Genomic DNA, 25867 nt, shown 5'->3' on the forward strand with positions numbered 1-25867 from the left:
TAAGCAGCAGTACTGCACCTTGACAAGTCTATCCAGAAGACTTTGGTCTGCTAGTTACGTGAAATAAATCACTGAAAAATTAGTTTGTAAAACAATCTGACTCTAATTTTCACGTATGGTGACCAGCAGCACCCAAACTTCTTTTGATGTAGAGTTCAACTGTCAGGGTGTTTGCTTAAATCAATGTGCCTTTGGACTTCCTATTGGGAAAGTGTTTGTATATGCATGTGTTTGTGATTTTTATGTTTTTAAAAGTGTCCTTTAATTTCATTCTCATTTTCAAATTAGGCAAATACCTGTATCATTATTTAAAGCCATTAAGGTTTATACTCCCACCCCCCACACACAGAAATACTAAATTCTGGACTTGTAATTCAAAATGAACCCATTATTTGCCCTTTATTTTAGCATTTGGTTGACCAGTCATTAAAAGTGTCCAACAGAGTACTTTGCTTATAGAAATAATTTTTTTCTTCACTGCTGAAGTAAGATCAAGGCGGGGAAACTTTTGAAAAGTGATTCAATAATCTTTAGTAGCTTCAGCCTATTAAAATACCTTATAAAGTAGCCACATTACATTAAAGTACAAAATTAAAGCCCACACTAATCTGCATAACTGAATAAAAATAAGTCTAAATAAAGCTCATTTTCAATTGACTCTGCTGAAAGTAGGCTGTCAATAGACTGTTCACTTCTTCAGACACAGACGTGAGAAGCTCTCAGTCAACCAAAAAGAAAAGTAACTCTTTGGTTCAAGAATTAAAAATGTAACTCAATGGTAAAGTGAATAGCACCAGGATGTTTTAATTGTTCAGGTTGTAAAACACTAATTTCAGGCACGAGTAGGTTAAAATATCATCCATCCACACTGGCTTGGACATAGAGCTATCAGTATGCAGTCACGTTGTCTTCCCTCTACCTGACAGCCTACAAACAACAAGTCCCTGTGCTGAGTAAAACAGGCAAGCAAAGCACAGAGGAGGCATGCCTGCAGTTCCAGCAGCTCAGGCTACATCTTTCTGTATAAAGTTATTGAGATGAAAACTATGTTTTATATGTGCAATTAGTTAATTACACAGTTGAGCAGCTATGGGAAGCACTACCTGTACACAGGAGGGAATAAAGCAGAAAGGGCTTCAGAAACGAAGACCTCCAGCGTCTCATGAACACCAACAGATTCCTTCCTTCCTTCCTTCCTTCCTTCCTTCCTTCCTTCCTTCCTTCCTTCCTTCCTTCCTTTATAACTAAGTTGCTGATTTTCTCTGATGACTCAGTATTCTTTCTTTGCCGTAAGACTCCTCAGACAGGTTCCAGATCTTTTCAAGCTTTGGGCAAGCTATCATTTCTCCTCTGTAGTTCAGCTGCACTTCCATGTTATTTTTTACATGTGCATGCTAAAAATGCTTTAAGTTAACTTATCCTACACAATTATCTGAAATTAAAAATAATCTCTCAAGAGCATCTGACCAGCTAAGGAGAAAGAACAGCAAGTGGAGATCAAACAGCTCAAACCAAATGTTTCCCAGAATGACTGTGCAGGTATCTACACATACGTCATAGGGCTTTACAGTGACATGTGTCAGTGGGGATGAGGAAGTGGCAACAGCAGTGTTGGCTATCACAGTCAGCTCTTTTCCGATGCTGACTACTCATGTCTACTTAGCCTTTGCGCCATCTTATTAATGTCCCCGACATTCTTAATCTACTTTTTGGATATTCATTACTCATTGGTACCTGAACTCTAGGGTAGACACAGGGGGAAAGTTGTAATATAGTAAAAGATATGATAATGAAACATCAGTATTACCAATGACTTAAGAATTTTAAGCACTGAGCCAGGGATATGCCTATAATCCCAGAACATGGGAGGCAAAGGTAGGAGGACTCTAAGTGCAAAGCCAGTAAAACCCTGTCTCCAAATAATAATAATAATAATAATAATAATAATAATAATTTGCTTCAAATTATCACTAGCAGATAATATTGCCACATCTAAAGAACTGATAAAATATTGCTGGTTTTAACAAAATGGCTTTTAAAAAATAAATTTTTGTTTAAAAATGCATAAAGATAATGGAAGAAGTGAGAAAAGTAAGTCACTTCTTGAAGTTAAGTCATCACCATCACAAAGGTAGCAGAAATGCTAACTATTGGTTCATATAGTCAGTGACAATACTGATATAAAGTACTTCATATAAACAGCTCCTAATACTTTGCCATGTTCTACTATAAAATTTTGTACAATCTAAGAACAGCTAACCATAAATTATACTAAAATTTGTATTTGTAAGTAAGCTCCAAGCATGGTACCTACAACAGAAGGCAATAGCAGATGTGGGTACTGAATCATATTCTCACTCATTAGCTAATTACATGGTCAATAATGCTAGCAAGTAGAACACACTAAGTTTACAGGACTTACTAACTACATTTGCCAATATTTGTGATTCTCAAAGCATTAGTAGTAGAGGTGGATGAAAGTCTAATGTTTTAACTATTAGTAAATTACATAATGTCTGTAATAATATTCCAATATATGTATTATAGTAGAGGTCATGTCAAATTTTACATAATAAAGTACCATAGTTTAGTGAGCTGTAGCTAGGCTATCTGCTTACTAATGTATGTCATACAAGAGAACTACCCAGAGAACAGACAGTCTAGACAGAAATTAGCATAATGCTAATGAATATTAGTGCCATACTAAGCCACTGCAAGACAAATGTGACTTTTTTTTTTTTTTAGTAATACATGAAAGAACATTCAAACATGAACTAACACAAAAACCTATGTGGCTTATATCTAAATTCATTTGTATCTCCCATTTGGAAGTGTGTTCTTGAGTCTTTGTGAATACTGTTTAGAATTAATACACCTTTTGAGCAAAAACAGTTACTCATATGAAAATAATCTAAAGACTCATTAAGAACAGCTAGAATGAGCCACCGTTCTTAATGAAATCACTTCTACACAATAATGAAATGCTCTGAGATGGTCAACTCAGTTCTTCTACATCTAGTGTACAGCTATTGTCTATGTCCTCTTCCTGTCTTTTCCTGGTTCTTGGGATTAAATTCTGGGCATCTTATACACTCTATTGTTGAGGTACACAGCAACCCCTACTTTATTACTATTAAAAGTAAACTGTCTTCTGAAAAACAGGTTACTATGTTAGCTACAATTTTAAATGGCTTTTATGTCAACTAAAACATTTTAAATATAATTATAAAACAAAATAGGTTTTTATTTTCATGTAATATCAGTTAGCTTAGTAATTTGAAATGGAAGCCTGGTAACAAAGACTCCTTAGTAGATTTTTAACGTTTAGAAGATTCTGAACTCAGTCGTTTGTTACCTACAACAAGTTTATCCAAACCTTTGATAAAAGGTATCAAAACCTTTGTGTGTGGTGTGTATGAGATAATGAACGAAGGAATGGACGGATGGATGATGATGGGGGAGGGGGCATGAGCACCTAGGCATGTTTGTAGAGGTCAGCGGACAATTCTACAGAGTCAGGCGCTTTTTACTTCTTCCCCTAAGTGGGTCCAAGTGTAGCCAATACATTTATATATGGAGCCACCACGCAGGCCCAACTCTAATTATTTACCAAGTGTCTGCAGCTTGGTCTTAACATTTTAACTGCAGAATCCCAAGAGGTGACTTTGCTAATGTAAAAATATTATTTAACACACATTTTGCTAAAATTAAATAGCAAGTTTATAAATACTTTAATGCAATATAGAAATGAAGGGGCAATCTCCTTGCTCCACTGCTCCTTAAGACTCCACATGTGCAGTTATTCCCATGGTTACTCAGAGGGACAAATAAAGGGGCTATTGAATCTACAGGGGTAACTCTCACTGAGAAGGTTTTTTAAAAAGCAAAGAAAAAATAGTATTATTAACCAATTACTAACTATTTTAAAAGCAATTGAGCCTGTGTGTGTGTGGAAGGGGACCATCCCAAAATTGAATTGAAAAAATTAAATGTACTTTTTAAAATATTCATAAAACATACCAGATAACACAGTTACCACAGCAAGTGTAATAAATGCTTTGTTTTGTAATAAAATAGTATTTTAAGTGAGTTTTTATAATGCTAACAAAATAAGTTGCCAAAATAAGGTTTAAAATAAAATACATGAAATAGCTTATCCTAGTCGAAATTTGTGACTGACAGTAAAAAGTATACAAGAATACACATACATGAAGCCAAGCAGTTTACCTAGAAGGAACATTACTGACAGTAACACATTCATTTTCAATTTTTATAAAACTTTACACTTTTATACATATGTTCCTATAAGTGTATACTTCTGGCATGTTCACAGACTGGCCATACAACCCACTAACAGGACAGTAAACGCCTCAAGAGCCAGAATAATTACATCAATTAGCCAAAAGAGGGCGCAGAAAGAACAGAGGAGCTTAATCCCTAGGAAAGAAATGGCCAACAGGCTTTTCTCTAGGAATCTAATGAGTGATTACAAACCCCTCTGTGGGGTTAGACATATACATTTGACAATACTATGTAAGTATATACAGATATACTGCAATATAGATTCTTATGTAAATACATCAATAACAGCATTTCTGTAGATCAAACTAGTGCATTAAGTCCAATGACTAGTTAGGAAACTGAAAAGAGAGGTCAGGACCAGGGACAGTAAAGAGAAGATAGTGTGCCCAGAAGTGGTAAATGTAAGCAGACCAAACCCATAGATCTTCCCATTACCTTGTGTCAGAGCCACTACTGCTCCTGAAGTATAAAGCAGTCTACAAAGCTCCATACTGGGCCTTCACTCGGCTCTGCCATGGATGCTCCAGGTCTTGAGTGAACTGTACATATGCAGCCGAAGGCATTCAACTTCTATCTCCTGACGTTATATATACACCATTTCCTTTAGTAACTGTCATTGGCCAATTTTAGTCAATCAGCTTACAGAAAATCCAGCCCCTTTGCCTATACTAAAACATACAAATTTTGTTTCCTAACCTTTATAAATGTTTCTTATATTAAACTTACTATATGTCTTAGCACCAATAAATATTTTCATCTGCCACTTCTAAGTTTTTAAATAATAAACATAATTAGAACATGAAAATATGGTATTACTATTTCTGCAAAGAGATTATTCTATTCAGAATATGTTATAAGACATTTACAGTATCTGAAAAAACTAGCCACAGTATTTCCCAGCTATGATTCCTTACAACTACTTATAAGAAAAGTATGTATATGGTTCAAGAACGGTAGATTTGTTCAATATTCTTTTGCAGGGAAAAGATCACTAAGCACGCAAACATGGATTTGTAGTATCCTAAATGAAAACAAATCATACAAAATGCCTTTGTACACAAAAGGCTCATGTTTGTTAAGGGACCATCACTACCATAGATCATTCTATTTTATGATAATTTCCTGACATTAATAAAAGGTCTCTAGAGAGATACAAATTATAACTGGCCAATGGAAATTCAATTTCAACTTGGGTGATTACTGGTATATAAATTTAGTGACCTACTTTTAAACTTTGATATGAGTTGACCAGTATCTATTCTATAATATATAAATCTTCAATGTGTACAGTGAGATCTACTGGCAGATACATAAAAGTATACACACTTTAAAAGCACAGTTTTCCTCTTTCCACTGTATATTACACACCATCTAGTTTAGCATTTTAAAACATCTGCTTTCTAATATAACTGCACTTGAAGAAGTAACTGGAATTATTGCAAACTTCCTACCCTCTTCAGTCAATAGAATCTTAGGGTAAAACAGGAATATATGCCTGACTGGTCACACATTTCTCCTGGGAGCAAGTATTCTAATAGCAATCCGTGATTGCAGTAGAGGGGAAACGTAGTTTCTCCTTTATGATAAGGTAGTAGTGATGCACTCCACTCGTGGTGTCGTCTGTGGCTCTGAGGAGGAGTACAGAAGAGCATCAGAGAGCTGCTCCTCGGCAGGCACTGCCCCTTGTTGTTCACTGCATTGTAAAAACCCTGCAGCACATATAAAAGCAAGTAGTCATAGCATTTTAACTTATATTAAAAAAAAGAAAATTTGCACATAACAAAGTGTGTCCAGTTTTGTAAACTTGAAGAATTAAATTCAAATTTGGTTAGTACTGCTTAAAGGTAAACATAAAACATCTCAAATTTCCTATAAATTAAAATTTAAAATATTGTGAGTACTGAAGAAAATTTATGTACAATTGTTTCATCCCAATCATTGCCTTTTGAGCTCAGTAACAGATGCATTTAAAGAAATCCTGGTGGAAGGCTAATTTAAAAGTAAACATGCTTTTAAAACTTAAATATAGATCTTGTATTAGTCCCACAACAGGATCAAGATCACTATTAAAATGAAGCCTGGGGCACATTATGATGCCTAAGATTGGTGGGTGGATTTTAATTGACTTGAAGACTGTCATAGTTCTATTCTCATAAAACCTGTAACGCATTTCCAGCATGGAGGACCCATCTGGGCCCACCATCCATCTGTTTAGACGTGATTGGCAAAGTGGTAGGGAACTCGCAGTGGTTGCCTCTGCCTGAAAGGAATGAACCACAGGATCTTCCAACGAGTGCCAAAAACTTCTGAGAAGGTCTGCTGCCATGGCTTTCGGGGCCGCGATCTACAGAAGACAGCATTATTAGTGAAAGACAGCACTCCCATGGTGCACTTCAGTCAGCTAAAACAATACAGGTTGGCTGGGGATCCATTACTGGACTCTGATGCATTGTGTCTCAGCATCACAAATACAGCTTTTCTTTCAATGTGGCATGCAGCTGAGCTTCAGCTCTGGATAGCAGATATTGTATCTGCATCATCAATCAACCTAGGGTAACTCTGGAAGCAGAGGAGAAGCTCAGCATAACAGAATGTGTGTCAACAACACAGTAGCAAATCTCTTTTGATGTACTTTCAGGACAAATAATTTAGCTTACTTCTGTGAGACAGGGAACAAGAGTGATCAGTACTTATTTTGTTTAAAAGCTCTCATGGATGAAAGACCCCTACTATAAGATGGGGATATGCCTGTCTAGCTTGGGCCTCAGACAGGACAGCAAGAAAAAAAAATCAATATATTAGTTTTCTACTATTAATGTAGACACATAATTCTCAAAGTTGGTCAATTGTTTCTAGTTTTAAATAAGATCACTGTAACTTTATACTTACATTTCTTCACAACAGTTTGACATTTTTTCAATAGATGTTGTATCCTATTAAAAACAAAAAAATAAATTCAGATGTAACAAATTTATCGATACTTCTATTTTATGGAATATGTAAGCCTATCCAGAAAATATTACAAAGATTTAACAAGTTTGTATATCTATATACATCCTGAAGCCCTCTTAGAAAAATAAAATCAATATTACATCATGTCAAAAAACTAGTGAACTATAAAAATATCAAATACCTCTCCAAGAACGATTTCATTTGATTATAACCTCTGAGGATAACTGGTTCCTTGGTAATTCTTTTAAAAGACTAGTTGTTTCTGTTTAACTCAACTTATGCAAATATACATTAAAATAAATATCAAAATAATACATAAAAACCATCAGTGAATATAGAACTACAAAGAAGCTTAGAATACTACTGGTTCTGGGTTTTATAGACTTCTATAAAAAACAAAGTCAAGACAGAAAATTTATAAACTGATCATGTTACAGTATGTTTAAATTAGAAAATTAAAGTTAGATAATTAATATTTCTTAAAACAAAGAAAACAAAACATTTCTTAGTTTCTGAACAAACAAACTGAACCTTTACAATAATACAACTTCTTCTGTGTGTTTTTACCACAGTGTAATGCAGACATAAAAGGAAAGCTCTTCAGCAGTTTCTGAAAGTATTGATGTAAATTCTAATAACAAAGAATCTGTCAATTACATTGACAAACTGTTATGATATCTAAATGCCCAATATATAAATTGTTCAACCTTATATATAGGTAAAAGCTTAAAATGTAAACACATCTTAAAGCAATACAAAGGAAACATTTTTCAAATATGCAAAAACATTAGCTAATCTTCATCATCTCCTGTGATCCTTGCTAACTTGTTCTCTTATGGCAGATGGTGAGTAAAGCAATAGTAATCAGAACTATTCATGGAATATTTGTCACTGCAAAAGTAACTTGGCTCCAAAACCTTCCCTTTCTGGTGCTAACCTTTCATATTCAGTGATGTTAGATAAGTACTCGTGATGAAAAACGGTCAGACATACTGAGCACGCAGCTAGCCTCTACAAGGGAGAAGGAAATCTGCTTTTTATGAGACTAGGAACAAACAATAGTTTCCTTTACAGCGTTTTCTGAAAATCTGCAAAAAGATGGCAGATTTACTACATATTCCACATATGTTGGGTTTTTATTATGCCTTGAAATTTGACAACTATGTTGAAAATAAGATTCTTTTTGTTGTGTTGCATAACTTCCTCCCAAATAGTATTTTATTCAATCTAAATGAAAGCAGTCTATAAATACATGAGAAACTATCTTAAGCATTTAGCGAGGTGGTTCTCAACCTGTAAGTCGTGACCCCTTTGGGGGGCAGTGTAGAATGGCCCTTTCATGACCTAAATGACCTAAAACCAACAGAAAACACAGATATTAACATTACGATTGAAACAGTAGAAAAATAGTTATGAGGTAGCAGTGAAAACAATTTTATGGTTGGGGGTCACCACAACAAGAGGAACTGTATAAAGGGCGCAACATTAGGAAGGCTGAGAACCAGTAATTTAGAGGAAAACTAGGCTTCAGGTTAACATCTAGAAAGGAAATGGAAAAGGCCATTTGGACAATGTTTTAGGGTGCTGGGCAGACAGCAAAGGCCATTGCAAAGGAACAAACACTACAGTACCGAGGGAAAGAGCAGACAGAGTCACCATATGCTATCTCTAGAGCAGTGGTTCTCAACCTTCCTAATGCTGGGACTCTTTAATACAGTTCCTCGTGTTGTGGTGATTTTCAACCATAAAATTATTTTTGTTACTATTTCATAACTGTAATTTGGGGACTGTTGTGAATCGTAGTGTAAATATCTGATAATCAAGATATCTGATATGTGACCCCAGTGAAAGGGTCTTTCAGCCCCAAAGGAATCTTGACCTGAAACAGCATAGACAACACCTTCTTTATACCTAAAAGCTATGTGAGGACAGGTGAGACAGGGTTGGTCTACTGTCACCTTTATACTGGGACCGTTTACTACACAGAATCTACACTATAGAATTTAGTTGTTGACCTGGGGGTTGTAGGGGAAGAACTTTCTTTAAAACCTCTCCAGGTTTAGCTTTCTTATATAGAAACCCTTTAAAGTTTTCGGACATCAAAATCAAAACATTTAAATTCTCATGAGTAGATAGCTACTCTTTCAAAGGGCGAGATCTTTCCTCTCTGTAAATAGTAGTTGGGAAGCTGCCTAAATTAATCTACTGTTTTCTCTAGAATGGCGAATGCTCACCTCTTTCCACCTCTGCCAGCTAGAATACGGTTACCACAGAAACAGCATAAGGTCTGTAGCTGAGCACTCGCACAAAGTAAGCACTCAGTCTGGGAGGCATCGAGCACAGGAGAGCTAAGCCCTACCATTTATAAGCAGGCTGTAGTGCACTGGACAGAGACTGTCACTGAAGGAAAAGAAAAAACCACAGTATGCACAAGTACTAAGTTAGACTTACTTATTTTGTTTTGCAATGTGGACAAACATGGGATATTTTTTAAGCATACTGAAAATACTCAAACCTTCTACTGGCATGAGGGAAGGACCGACATTCTACAAAACGAATATAGATACAAGATACAGCCTCAGCTAGCTAGCAAATAAACCATTCTTTTAGAAACGTGAAAGTCCCACATTTACTGAGTGCTGTGATAATTAGTTCTGAGAAATGTTTATGCCTGGAATGATCTAATGATCAAAATATCTAAAACTTCAATCAGCCTGAATACCTAAACAATACAGGAGAATGCCTCATTATTTTAAAAACTGGAGTTTTACATTAAAAAAAAAAGCAAAAAAGACTTTCAGAAACAGGTCTATTCTCTCTTTTAATATCTTGTCTTCCCCTAACAGCTAATCTTGGCATAAAAATAGATCCTTCAAATTCAGTATAAAATATGTTTGACTATAAGTGAAAACTATACCCTAACTTAATGCTGGATTATGGCTGGAATGGATAAAAAAGGATTTTTAGCAGAAGAAAGAGATGAATTTATTAGAAAACTGAAATGGGGTATAATATGAAAAGCAAGAATTTATCACCATAGGTTTCTTAATTACCAGGTTAACAGGGCTATAAACGCAGCCCCTGAGCCAGGCTGATAACTGCTCCTGCCTTCAGTTGACTCTCACCAAACAGCACAACCTGGCCACATACGTTGTCTGCTGGGGACAAGAATGTACAGTAGAAAGACCTCAGACATACTGAGCAACACACAAAGGATAAAGAGTCCATTTGGTTCCAACAACTGTCTTCAGAGTGTGGAAGAGTACTTGCCTTTGGGCCTGTTTAACTCTGGAAATAGTTTCCAAAGGAGTTTCTTAACATACCAAATTTAAGACCTGATGAAAGTAAAGGTGGCCATCAGAGAGAAGCCCTTTAACACACCTGCATATAGCCTTCACAGTCAGTCACCTGAAATCTGTCCTCGAAGGTCTCATTGACCAGGGTGCCCCTATGCTGCACATAGGTGTTTAATTGGTTGACGCTACGCTGACTTACTGTATGTAGGCTTGGAAACACTGTTTGGGAAAGTGTTTTGTAGTTTGAGGTCATATACCTGTTCTGTCTTTGAGTTCTCCTAATTGTAAGAGCTTCATTTGACTGCTTACTAGTATATAAACAGTAGCACATTTAATTTTTAAAAAATTGTATGTGTGTGTGTGTGGTGCTGAATGAATGAAGGTGCTAATGGAGGCCAGAAGAGGGTGTCAGATCCCCCAAGGCTGGAGTTACCACCCCACCCAACAGAGGTACTCGGGATCTCTGCAAGAGCAGTACATCTTCTGAGCCATCTTCCTAACCCCCATCTAACTTTAAACTCCAAAGCACCTAGCAGAACAAGACTGAACAAATTGGGAACCTTTAGTACATATCTGCAGGACAGAACTCAGCAGGCAAACCAGAAATAGCGTAATTCTTTATTTTTAAGTTTGTTCAATGGGAAGGCAGAGCGTCTTGTTAACCTTTATTCTCTCTCCTTCCAGTTTCCTCATGGAAACTGGCAGTTCCTTAGCGGCCATCACAAGAGAGGACCAGCTGTGTCTTTTATTTGAAATGTGAAGCTCACATAAACATTTCATCAATCGCAGGACAATGGTGGAGATGCAGAAAGTTTTATATTTGTAGCCACTGAAAATCATTTTCCAAAATAATTTCTCTGCTTTTTTCAACAAACCACCATCTGGCTATACAAAACAGGTACGAAATTAAAACTTCACGCCTCAATTTCCAAGTAGGAATGCTTGCCTTCAAAGTTTTTGTGAAATTAAATGGATCAATGTGCATTAAAACTTCTAATAAATCCTCAATGACTAAAAATCCTTATTTTTATTAATTCACTTCCTGATGCTTAGAAGAAAACAATATCTCAATTAGATCAGTTACTCAAATTATGTTTAAACAAAAATTTATAATAAAAAACAAAATGACAAAGAATATATATACAATCCTACAATCATAAGGGACTTAAAATCTAGTCATAAAGTAAAACCTCCAAATTATATAAACTAGTGTTCATTCACTCATCTATTTATGTAGAGTAACTACAAGCTACATGGCAAAGTCTTAATATAAAGAAAGACGATGGTCAGCAAAGGTGTCCACACACACACACACACAAAGAAACTACACATGTGTACATATGCAGGCCACAGAGGGTGACTGTGCAGAAAATACTTTATTAAGTAACCTAATGGTCACCAAAACAGCTAAAAATTGAAATATCTATGCTTAGAGTCAAAACCCAGACCCAACTATTTTGCATTTTAACATCAAAATTATCCTTTTGATGAGGTTTCTGATTATCAACAGAAGACAGAGAGTTAGAGAACTCAATGTGCCTTTAGCCTAGGTTTTGAGAGATCACGAACAAATAGGATGTGAGAGACACTTAGCAAAGATCAAAAGTGAAAAAATATAAGATCCACGTTTCTTCTAACCTTGCGGTGCTTTAAATTCAGGTTAAATATCCACATGTGTTCAGTTCATGAGATGGTAAGAGCAATTTCTGGGGAAAACACCAAGTAACAACAACACACAAAATGCTTAGCAACACAGCAACATAAAGTGTCTCTACATTCTAGCAGCCTATCACACTGAGCAAAGAGAAACGAGGTAGAGAAACACTACTGCTCAGGAACAAATGTATACAAGTCATTCAATTCCACATGTAATTTTTGTTACTATAAAAAGGAAAAAATAGTCTCTATAAGATTCTTTATTATATCTACACATAAACAAATATGTCCATGAGCATGAAAAGCATCTAAGAAACATAATAAATTTAGATGACATTTTTCAGTATTTTAAAGGAGGCAGTGAGGAGATATGTCATATAACTTTACAATTGGAAATACTGTACTAGAAATACATATATATATATATATATACATATACATATACATATATATAACTTAGGAAGGAAAGCAAAACAGCGATCTCTCTTTAAAGAGAGTGAGCGACAATGATCTGTATGTGTGTGATTCTGGCTGCAAATGAAGTGTGTCAGGCATGATTTATATAGAGACTGTACTAATACACCTCACTGATTCACTGATATTTGGCAAAATTCAACTATAAAATTTGACGATTTTAGGTCTACATTTCTGGCTACAGATTTATAAAGCAAAAAAAAAATCCATTAATTGATTAGTAAAATGTTATTTAATAGCTAATCTACTTTAATCTGATTTTGAATATAAAGTATTTTTCACTGTATAAGATTAGCCCCAGTTAAAATTATGTCACTGTCTTAGAAACTATTCTATTGCTGTGAAGAGATCCTGTGACCAAGGATCTCTTAAAAAACAGCATTTAATTGGGGCTTGCTTCCATTTGCAGAGGAACATGGTAGGAACATGCCTAAAAGCACACAGCATTCATGGTGCTGGAGAAGAAGCTGAGACTCTACATCCTGACCAGAAGCTCAAAGCGCATCCCTAGTGACACACTTCCTCCAAGGCCACACTTCCTAACCCTTCTATTCCTGTCACAGAGTTCTGCTTCCTGGTGAGAAAGTATTCAAGTCTATGTGCCTATAGAGGCCATTCTTAGTCAAACCACCACAGTCACTCATGCACTAATGATCCTTTCTATGTTTAGGCAAGTCTTGACTACAAATCACACATGGGACAGTAGGTATAAGGAGAAATATTTTCTATGCAACAGTTTTAAAATTTATCTTTCATGTCCAACTCGAACCCAATGGCATCTGTGAGACCAAAGGCAACACACTTATAAAATTTAAGCTTCTACAACGCTGGAGCTCAATCCATCTTCCTCACCCTATCCCTAACTTCAGCACACTGAGCTCCAAAGAAGACATCAGACACTCACACTAGCACACAAACTGCTGTGCCCAGCAAACAGAAATGCTTGTATACAAAATTTAGACAAACTGTCAAAAGAGTGTCATGGCAGATAACAGCTCCCTGTCAGGACCTCCCTAGGGAGCTGAGCAGCTGTTAGGCTTCTTGATTACACCTCCTGTCACTGGAGACCGGACTGGTCTGGCTACCCTGCACTGTTAACAGCAGCAGGGATTTTCCTCTTGCTGCCTGGGACTACTGCTCCTTAATTCTGATGTCAATTATCTTAATAACAACATCACTGTCTACTTCACTCAGATCCAAGAGCAAAGAAGGGCTCCTCAGCAAAGGCTGCTAAAATAATGTTTCCTAAATAAAAAATGCATCAAAGCCAACTGCTTTCCAAACATGACTTCCAGTATTCATTCAGCTGGAGCACACAACACAACCAGACTTATACACTTAAATCCTAATTTAAATAAAATCTGAAAAGAAAGTAAGCCCTTAAAATTTTGCTTTAGATTAGTCGATTTACTAGAAATATCTGATATGTATTGTTTCTGGTCCTTTAATAGAGTTTATTCATTACAGGTTAAATGAAACAATGAAGAAATAATTACTAAAAATGAGAGCCCTGCTTCTCTGACACCTTGGGCTAAGCACACGAGCTAGCATTTATTCTGCTCACTTGTTTAGTGGACCTACATTCAAGCTAGGAAATTCTAGTTCTCTATAAGGAAATGATATCCTTTCTTCCCAAAGAGATGACGAGGACAGGGGTAGGGAGGGTGGCTCGGTCCCCTGTGACTCCTCCATGGCTCTGATGCTATCTTCAAACTCACCTCTAGCTCACCTGTGCTAGACCTGTGCATTCAGATATGATGAAGCCTATAGGCGAGCTTAGTTAATACAAGATAGAACAGAACAAGTCTTTATAAAGAAGGGATGCACAGTCTGTATTTTCAATGTTTTAAATGTTATTTTGTAGGGATGGTAATAGTTTAAATAGATTTAAAAATATCACACACTGAAAATATGACAACTATTAAGCCTCAAAATGAATTCTGAATCAGCAAAGAGAGGAGTAAATTCTGAAACTACTATTCACTTAATCCAAAAAAGAACAGTGCTTGACAGTCACCACAACAATCCAATGACATGTATAAAATTTACTCTAATTTCTTTATCTGTGTGGTGGCTGTGTGTGCCTCTGTGTGTGTGTGTGTGTATGTGTGTGTGTGCGCACGTGTCATAAGGGTCATATGACAGGGTCTCTCACTGAACCTGGAGCTCGCTGACTCAGCTACTAGCTGGCCACTGAAGAGGGAAGGCTGCACTTGCTTCCCTCTCCTGACGCAGGGTTACAGATGTGTCCTGCCACACCTGGCTTTTATTTGTGAGTTCTGAATCCAAACTCAGGTCCTCACATTTGTGTTACTGAACGAACTGTCTTCTCAACTCAATAAAGAACAATTTCCTGTATGAGCATCTGTATTTGAGGGCAAGAACAGTGGTTAAAGATCAGACTGACAAAGTATATTCCTCCCTCTCGGTGCTTGACCTTTTCCTGAATGTCTCATACATGTACCATTTTGTGTGCTTTCTACTCAGTTTAGAAGTAACATAGGAGAGCCCAATTTCCCTGCTTAGTACAACAAACTGCTACTCAATATTAAAAAAAACAAACGTACAATATGAAAATAATTATTAGCATGTTGTATTGTGAGAGTGTCAGGTTAGGACGAAGCAAGTAACAAATAACTTACTTATTCTGTACAACTCAGAATGCTCAAAGTTTACAGTAGAGACCCTTTAAAAAGTGTGAAATAGTTGCCATCCCAGTACAATCTCAGAAGCTAATGGGTTTTGTGGTGGGAAGGAAATTGTGACTCAGCCGCAAGCCTCTGCCAGCCCTCAGCAGTGATGTGCACTTCCAGCTATATGTTCCCAATGTCCACGCCTAACCATTAACAATAACAACAGGGGAATCTGAGAAATTCTGCTTGAGGGATTTAAATACCCAGTAGGGATTCTGACAAATTCAAAGTTGGAAATTAAACAATGTGTATAACTTGTTGATTCTGACATGACTTGTACATTAGAAGCTCGATCTTATTAACTATTCATGAATGAGCTTGACAGTAAAGAGCATGATCTCAGGGAACAATCACTATCTTCAGCACTGTTACTCAGAACCGTGTCACTTGTTATCATTACTACCAAGAGGTATTAGAAACAATTTACACTCGATGGTTAAAAAAATAACAATAGAAAAGATTAAAATGGACACTTCACAAAGCTCCACAAAGTCCCAATAAGCATATAAAGAAGTGTTCAACATCAGAGAAATGCAAATAGAAAAAAGTACTATTTCCAACAGAAAAACTACAGCTAACAAGACTGTTGTCAAGAGGATGACAAAGATGTGGCACAACTGAAATTCTCATACATTGTTGGAGGACAGTGTCTCATTGGATAAAAGGTCCAATGGTGGGGGAAATGGCTCCATGTGACCCAGTAATTTCACTTCTAGAACATGTTTATTATCACAGAAAGACACTCTAGACCTCTGAACTGTCATCCTTAGCCTTCCAGCCCTATGCAACCAGAATGCCATTTTCTTCTTCTAAGTACCTATTCTACACATTTCATACTAATTGCCTTGTTGAAGTATGTGGTCTTTAAGTTAGCATGTCTTCAAGGTTACTGCACAGTACCATGTATCAACACTTCATTCTTTTCATATTCTCACGGGCAAATCACACATCCTTGCATCTACATAATGGGCAGGTACTGGATTGCTTCCAGTCTGTGGCCCCTAAGAAATAGCTGCAGTGTGTATACATGCTCCTCTTTGGGGCTGGATGTAGAAAAGGAACTGGTAAGTCTAGCAGGAACTCTGTGGTTCACTGTTACTAAAGAACTCTGCAACACTGCACTAAGTCACACATACAACAGTGTGTGAAGACCAACTGAGTTCTAAGGTCTTCTCACATTGTCTTAAATAGAGCCCCTTGAAGATAAAAGTCATTTTGATGAAGTCCAACTTATTTTTCTCTGGTAGTTTTCACTTGGGTGCTCTAAGATACCAACATTGTCAATTACGTTCTCTTCTGAGAGTTGCTGCTCTAGGTCCTCCATTTCAGCACTATAATCCAGAGAGACAATCTTATTGTGACTATCTATGTGTCCCAGAACCATTTGTAGAAGATTGTTCTTTTCCACACTTTAATTTGTAAACTTCCTGTAGTATTTTAAAATGAAGTCCACAATTACATCATCTGTTTATACATGACAGTTTTTACATTAAAAATATACTTACTGTGATGATGCCAATCAGTTGTGTATAAAAGAGTCCAGTTATTCCAACTAACATAGTAATGCCCATGAAGGCAGCTAGCCTCATGATAGCCAGTTCATGCCGAACAACAAAGAGGTCCTACAAAGAAAAGGAAAGTCTTTTAAATGACTTGCAGTATTGCTAACTATTGAAATCACAGCCAATACGCTGCGCATACATATTCCCCTTACTGTTTCCTCCTTTTGTTCCATGTCATCAACACATAAATATTTGAAAATTTAAAAAATAACTTTAGAATTTACAACAGAAAGTTAAAAACTATAGGATTTCACTACTGTATTATATTTTGAAATAATAATCTCTCTCAATCCCAGAGTTACAAGTTACCTTTCTAACACACACACACACACACACACACACACACACACACACACAAATTTATGGAAGAAAACAAAAATCAGAAACACTATAGGGTGTTTGGTCCACAAAGGAAAGTTTGTTATTACACTGCTAAAAATTTGGAATATAGAGGCATGATTTATAATACTCAAATACCTACTAACTATCTAATTTAGCACCATTGAGGGGAACCCTCCATAACAGGACTACAAGAACAACCTTCTCCATTTGTTCTCCCATTCAGTTAGCCCTGTGCTGTACACACACATAATAAAAAACAATGATGTGCTCTACGCACTCCCACATGTCCCATGCTGTAACTGGAGATGCAGGCACACAATGCTGCCAAGATGGAAAGGAGCATGGTGGGAAATGGGAACTGTAATAAGGCAAAGGTCATTTTCTGGTCATTTCCAGGGAATGGAACTGAGAAATCTGAACATGAACTATGCTCTAACGACAGAAAGACAAAGAACAATTCATTTGGCATCATGGTTATTGAAAATACCAAGGGAGAGTGTCAAACAATTAGTATTTCTCCAGGAGTCAGTTGCTGTTAAACTTGGCAGTAAAACAGCCAGTGTTAGATACAATGGATGGACTGGAAGGATGCCCCAAATGCAACCATTGCATGCTTCCTGACAAAGGTTAAGGATTACGAGTGTTGTGGCAATCTCAAAAGTAGGGCCAGGAGTGAAGGGTGCAAAGCAAGCATCCCAGAGCTTGGGAGTTGAAGGCAGCAGGACCAGAAAGCCAAGGTCAAGCTGAACAGCATGGAGTCAATTTTCTGAAGAATGAATGAACAGACAGACAGATTTGTTTATTTGAAACATAGGACTGATGCCTTTCTACGGAGCATCCTGATAAAGCTTTAGACTCAAAAAAAAAAACAGCTGGCGCTATACCTTCAATAGATACTCATTAGCCAGGAAAACTTAAAACTCCCCAAGCCACTTGAATTGTTCTGTAACAAATATTATGCTGTTACCCAACATTTCACTTTTAAAAAGTCTAATTCTAAATACTTATAAAAATAAAATTGAGCCCTTCCACCCCTGCCTGGTCCTTTGGGCTGGGGCAGACACAGAATCGGTCTGCTCCTGTCCTGTGGAGATACTGAATTCCGAGTCATCCTAGAAGAGCCACTGTACTCAGAGCAGCCGGTAAGAACTCCATCTCACTCCCTAAGCCCCAGAGATACATCTGGGAGCCAGGGACATTCAGGACACAGCAGCTACCCAAACCCCGCCCCTCCGGAATTCCACTTCCCTTCTGCCCCTGCCTGGTCCTTTGGGCTGGAGCAGACACAGAGTCGGTCTGCTCCTGTCCTGTGGAGAAACTGAATCCTGAGACATCGAGGAGCCACTGCACTCAGAGCAGCCGAGGAGCCACTGCACTCAGAGCAGAAGGATTTCCAGATCCAAGAGGTGGCCTGAGTCCCAGGAGTTCTTCCACCCAGGAGATTAGGAGCATAAGACCACAGAGACATCTGGACTCCGAGGAGCTCTGCAATAAGCAAGATAACTGGAAATACAGACTCCAGTCTTACACAGTGAGGGCAGGTACCACTAGAGTTAACCAGATGGCGAAAGGCAAGCACAAGAACATAAGCAACATAAACCAAAGTTTCTTGGCATCATCAGTACCCAGTTCTCCCAATATAGCAAGCCCTAAACACCCCATCACACCTGAAAAGCAGGATTCAGAATTAAAATCACTTCTCATGATGATGATAGAGGATTATAAGAAGGAATTAAGTAACTCCCTTAAAGAAATACAGGCGAGTACAAGTAAACAGATAGAAGCCCTTAAAGAGGAATCACAGAAATCCCTTAAAGAAATGCAAGAAAACACAAAGAAGGAATTCAACAAAAACATTCAGGATCTGAAACTGGAAATAGAAACAATAAAGAAAGTTCAAAGGGAGACAACCATGGAGATAGAAAACCTAAGAAAGAGATCAGGAGTCATAGACGCAAGCATCACCAACCGAATATAAGAGATAGAAGAGAGAATCTCAAATGCAGAAGATACAGTGGAAAATATTGACACAGTTGTCAAACAAAATGCAAAATGCAAAAAACTCCTAACTCAAAACATCCAGGAAATCCAGGACACAATGAGAAGACCAAACCTAAGGATAATAGGTATAGATGAGAATGAAGATTCCCAACTTAAAGGGACAGTAAATATCTTCAACAAAATCATTGAGGAAAACTTCCCTAACCTAAAGAACAAGATGCCCATAAACATACAAGAAGCCTACAGAACACCAAATAGACTAGACCAGAAAAGAAACACCTCCTGTCACATAATAATCAAAACATCAGATGCACAAAACAAAGAAAAAATACTAAAAGCAGTAAGGGAAAAAGGTCAAGTAACATATAAAGGCAGACCTATAAGAATTACACCAGACTTCTCACCAGAGACTATAAAAGCCAGAAGAGCCTGGACTGACATCATACAGACCCTAAGAGAACACAATTGCCAGCCCAGATTACTATACCCAGCAAAACTCTCAATCACTATAGATGGTGAAACCAAGATATTCCATGACAAAACCAAATTTGCACAATATCTTCCCACAAACCCAGCACTTCAAAGGATAATTGATGGAAAACGCCAACACAAGGAGGGAAACTACAACCTAGAAAAAGCAAGGAAGTAATCTTCCAACAACCCCAAAAGAAGATAACTATACAAACATAACTTTACCTCTAATAACAAAAATAACAGGAAGCCACAATCATTTTTCCTTAATATTTCTTAACATCAATGGTCTCAATTCCCCAATAAAAAGACGCAGACTATCAGACTGGATACCCAAACAAGACCCAGAATTTTGCTGCATACAAGAAACGCACCTCAGTGACAAAGACAGACACTACCTCAGAATAAAAGGGTGGAAAACAATTTTCCAAGCCAATGGTCACAAGAAACAAGCTGGAGTAGCCATTCTAATATCAAATAAAATCGACTTTCATCCAAAATTAATCAAAAAAGATAAGGAAGGACACTTCATACTCATCAAAGGAAAAATCTACCAAGGTGAACTCTCAATTCTGAACATCTATGCTCCAAATGCAAGGGCACCTACATACATAAAAGAAACTTTACTAAAGCTCAAAACACACATTACACCTCACACAATAATAGTGGGGGATTTCAACACCCCACTGTCAGCAATGGACAGATCATGGAAACAGAAACTAAACCGAGACACTTTGACATTAACAGAAGTTATGAACCAAATGGACTTAACAGACATCTATAGAACATTTCATCCTAAAACAAAAGAATATACCTTTTTCTCAGCACCTCATGGTACCTTCTCCAAAATAGACCATATAATTGGTCACAAAACAAGCCTCTACAGATACAAAAAGATTGAAATAATCCCTTGCGTCTTATCAGATCACCATGGACTAAGACTGGTCTTTAATAATGACAAAACCAATGGAAAACCCACGTGCACATGGAAACTGAACAACTCTCTACTCAATGATGACTTGGTCAAGGAAGAAATAAAGAAAGAAATAAAAGACTTTTTAGAATTCAATGAAAATGAGGACACATCATACCAAAACTCGTGGGACTCCATGAAGGCAGTGATAAGCAGAAAACTCATAGCTCTAAGTGCCTACAAAAAGAAACTGGAAAGAGCACACACTAACAACTTGACTGCACAACTAAAAGCTCTAGAACAAAAAGAAGCAAATACGCCCAGGAGGAGTAGAAGGCAGGAAATAATCAAACTCAGGGCTGAAATCAACCAAATAGAAACAGAAAGAACAATACAAAATATCAATAAAACCAGGAGCTGGTTCTTTGAGAAAATCAACAAGATAGATAAACCCTTAGCCAGATTAACCAGAGGGCACAGAGACAGTATCCAAATTAATAAAATCAGAACTGAAAGGGGAGACATAACAACAGAAACTGAAGAAATTCAAAAAATCATCAGATCCTACTACAAAGGCCTATACTCAACAAAACTGGAAAACCTGGATGAAATGGACAATTTCCTAGACAGATACCAGGTACCGAAGTTAAACCAGGAGCAGATAAACCATCTAAATAGTCCCATAACCCCTCAGGAAACAGCAGCAGTCATTAAAAGTCTCCCCACTAAAAAAAGCCCAGGACCAGATGGTTTTAGTGCTGAATTCTATCAGACCTTCAAGGAAGACCTAATACCAATTCTCTTCAAACTATTCGACAAAATAGAAACAGAAGGAACACTACCCAATTCGTTCTATGAAGCTACAATTACACTCATACCCAAACCCCACAAGGACCCGACAAAGAAAGGGAACTTCAGACCAATCTCCTTTATGAACATCGATGCAAAAATACTCAATAAAATTCTAGCAAACCGAATCCAAGAACACATCAAAACAATCATCCATCATGATCAAGTAGATTTTATCCCAGGAATGCAGGGATGGTTCAATATTCGGAAATCCATCAATGTAATCCACTATATAAACAAACTTAAAGAAAAAAACCACATGATCATCTCACTAGATGCTGAGAAAGCATTTGACAAAATTCAACATCCCTTCATGATAAAAGTCTTGGAAAGATCAGGAATTCAAGGCCCCTACCTAAACATAGTAAAAGCAATTTACAGCAAACCAGTAGCCAACATCAAGCTAAATGGAGAGAAACTTGAAGCAATCCCACTAAGATCAGGGACTAGACAAGGCTGCCCACTCTCCCCCACCTATTCAACATAGTACTGGAAGTCCTAGCCAGAGCACTTAGACAACAAGAAGAAGTCAAAGGGATACAAATAGGAAAGGAAGAAGTCAAAATATCGCTATTTGCAGATGATATGATAGTATACTTAAGTGACCCCCAAACTTCCACCAGAGAACTCCTAAACCTGATAAACAACTTCAGCAAAGTGGCTGGTTATAAAATCAACTCAAACAAATCAGTAGCCTTCCTCTACATGAAAGATAAACAGACTGAAAAAGAAATTAGGGAAATGACACCTTTCACAATAGTTGCAAATAATATAAAATACCTTGGTGTGAATCTAACCAAGCAAGTGAAAGACCTGTATGACAAGAACTTCAAGTCTCTGAAGAAAGAAATTGAAGAAGATCTCAGAAGATGGAAAGATCTCCCATGCTCATGGATTGGCAGAATTAATATAATAAAAACGGCTATCTTGCCAAAAGTAATCTACAGATTCAATGCAATCCCCATTAAAATCCCAACTCAATTCTTCACAGAGTTAGAAAAGGAAATTCTCAAATTCATATGGAATAACAAAAAACCCAGGATAGCGAAAACTATTCTCAACAATAAAAGAAATTCGGGAGGAATCACCATCCCTGACCTCAAGCTGTACTACAAAGCAATAGTGATAAAAACTGCATGGTATTGGTACAGAGACAGGCAGGAAGATCAATGGAATAGAATTGAAGACCCAGAAATGAACCCACACTCCTATGGTCACTTGATCTTTGACAAAGGAGCTAAAACTGTCCAGTGGAAAAAGGACAGCATTTTCAACAAATGGTGCTGGTTCAACTGGAAGACAACATGTAGAAGAATGAAAATTGATCCATTCTTATCCCCTTGTACAAAGCTCAAGTCTATGTGGATAAAGGACCTCCACATAAAACCAGATACACTGAAACTAATAGAAGAGAAGGTGGGGAAAAGCCTCGAATACTTGGGCACAGGGGAAAAGTTCCTGAACAGAACTCCAATGGCATATGCTCTAAGATCGAGAATTGACAAATGGGACTTCATAAAATTGCAAAGTTTCTGTAAGGCAAAGGACACTGTCAATAGGACAAAACGACAACCAACAAATTGGGAAAAGATCTTTACCAATCCTTCATCTGATAGAGGGCTAATATCCAATATATACAAAGAACTCAAGAAATTAGACTCCAGACAACCAAATTACCCTATTAAAAAATGGGGTATAGAGCTTAACAAAGAATTTTCAACGGAAGAAACTCGAATGGCCGAGAAGCACCTAAAGAAATGTTCAGCATCCTTAGTCGTCAGGGAAATGCAAATCAAAACAACCCTGAGATTCCATCTCACACCAGTTAGAATGGCTAAGATTAAAAACTCAGGTGATAGTAGATGCTGGCGAGGGTGTGGAGAAAGAGGAACACTCCTCCATTGTTGGTGGGACTGCAAGATGGTGCAACCACTTTGGAAATCAGTCTGGCGGATCCTCAGAAAATTGGACATAGCATTACCTGAGGATCCAGCTATACCACTCCTAGGCATATACCCAGAAGATGCTCGAACATATAACAAGGACATATGCTCAACTATGTTCATAGCAACCTTGTTTATAATAGCCAGGAGCTGGAAAGAACCCAGATGTCCTTCAACTGAGAAATGGATTAAAAAAATGTGGTATATTTACACAATGGAGTATTACTCAGCTATTAAAAACAATGAATTCGAGAGGTTCCTAGGTAAATGGATGGAACTAGAAATTATCACCCTGAGTGAGGTAAGCCAATCACAAAAGAACACACATGGTATTCACTCACTGATTATTGGATATTAGCCCAGAACCTTGAAATGCCCAAGATGCAACCCACAGGCCACATGAAGCCCATAAAGAAGGAAGACCAAGTGGGGGTGATTCGGTCCTTCTTAGAAGGAGCAACAAAATACTCAAGGGAGCAAATATGGAGACAAAGTGAGGGACAGAAACTGAAGGAGGGGCTGTTTCAAGACCACTCCACCTGAGTATCTATCCCATGTGCAATCACCAAAGGTAGATGCTGATGTGGAAGTCAGGAAGTGCATGCTGATAAGAGCCTGATATGGATATCTCCTCAGAGGTCTTTAAGAGTCTGACATACTCAGAGGCAGATGCTCACAACTAGCCATTGAACTGATCATGGGGTTCTCAATAGAGGAGTTAGAGTGAAGACTGAAGGAGAGCTGAAAGGATTTGCGGCACCATGAGGAGAGCAACAATACCAACCAACCACAGCTCCCAGGGTCTAAACCACCAGCCTGGGAGCACTTAGGGAGGGATCCAGGGCTTCAGTTGAATATGTAAGAGTGGAGGGCCCTGCTGGGCATAGGTGGAAGAAGAGAACCTTGACCTCATGAAGGCTGGATGCCCCAGGGGGTGGGAATTTTGAGGGTGGGGAGGTGGGAGTGGGGGGGATAGATAGAGGTTATATCCCCAGAGAAGAAGGAGGGGGGGTGAGGGGATGGGGGGTTCCTGGGTGGGTGGGGGATGGGGTAAGGGGACAACATAGGAAATGTAAATAAAACATCCAATAAAAATTAAAAAAATAAAATAAAATAAAATTGAAAAACAATGCACTTCACAAATGAAGCAAAAACTTGAGCATTATAAGAACCATATTCCTTGTCCATCGCATCTGCAAGAAACTCCAGATGAACCAAGTTTTAAAGTACATCCTACTGAATCAAGCCATGAGGAACACACAGGACAGTTTACTACCCAAAATCTCCTAGAGTGTATCACATGAGCCATGCCCACCCAGGAGGCCCTGCCACCTTCCCTTGGCAATGAGTACTTCTGACACTCACTCCCCCAAGACAACCTGAGTCCACACTCGAAGTCATGCTCCAAGTCCAGTGAGGTGTGTGTACTTCCTGATCATTTGGTAAGAAGAAACTACTCTGCTGTTTTTGTTAGGCTCGCACCCTTTTTGAGTGTAACTGACAAAAATGTTGGGGATGCTGTGCCTTCATTCCCCCAAGCTCTGGGGTTTTAGCACATGGTTTTACGTGGTAGAGTGATTCAAGGCATGTGTATGCTTTTACAGTAGAAATTGTTATGCTAAAGTGACTACTTCTAACCAAATAAAATCTATCTTGCTCCTTCTTAGGAAAAGATTTCTTAAAAATGGATGGTGACAAGACAATGATATTTATGTTTAAACTTACATTGTGCATTTAGTTATATAGTTGAATTACTTGAAATAGTACAAAAATTAACATAAAATTGCTTATCATTTTTATATTTTCAAAAACAACTGGATTCCAAGTTCACACACGCATTACATTACTCACACTGAATCTAAATCTGTCCTTTAGTTCTGTCTTTTTTCCTCTTAAATAAAGCACTTCTAAAGTCCCAAACTATCTTATGAAATGTAGCTACATCAAGAACCCATTTATACTCAGAATCTTTACTATCAGTGTTAAGATATCCCAAAAATTCATGTGTTGAGGTCTTAACTGCCAGTTCCTCAGAATTTAAGTGTATTTGGAGATAGAAGTTTTAATGCTATGACTAAATTAAAGTAAGACACTAAAGTGGGCACTCCTTTAAATGATTGATGCCCTTAAGAGGGAGGATATGTGGGCATAGAAAAAAGTCCAAGACTCTTCTACACAGAGGAAATACCTCTTAGGGCACACTGGGATGGTGGGTGCTTATAACCCAAATCAACAAGGTAAAGTCAGATCTGCTTGCACCATAACCTTGAACTTGCAGCCATCATAATTGAGTGGGACAACTTTCTTCTAAGTTACACAGTCTGTGGTATTTTGCTATATTAGCCCTAGTAAACTAGGTTATCATCCAGGTGTAACCCTCAACTACTGATCATCCAACTCATGTCCTCTATTA

General features: G+C 37.7%; 1 protein-coding gene across 1 annotated transcript in view; it reads right to left on the bottom strand.

The window, feature by feature from the left end:
* Positions 1 to 3218: 3218 nt before the first annotated feature.
* Positions 3219 to 25867, bottom strand: part of Zdhhc21 (zinc finger DHHC-type containing 21) — a 59126-nt gene continuing 36477 nt past the window's right edge. Inside the window, exons 7-9 of the mRNA XM_028753628.1 lie at positions 16879 to 16995; positions 7192 to 7235; positions 3219 to 6646 (exon numbers count right to left, since the gene is read on the bottom strand). Coding sequence (XP_028609461.1) covers positions 6514 to 6646; positions 7192 to 7235; positions 16879 to 16995 — 294 coding nt within the window. The 3' untranslated portion in view covers positions 3219 to 6513. The remainder of the gene's footprint in view (positions 6647 to 7191; positions 7236 to 16878; positions 16996 to 25867) is intronic.

This window comes from Grammomys surdaster, unplaced genomic scaffold (assembly GCF_004785775.1).
Source record: "Grammomys surdaster isolate TR1022 unplaced genomic scaffold, NIH_TR_1.0 125951, whole genome shotgun sequence".
NCBI lineage: Eukaryota > Metazoa > Chordata > Mammalia > Rodentia > Muridae > Grammomys > Grammomys surdaster.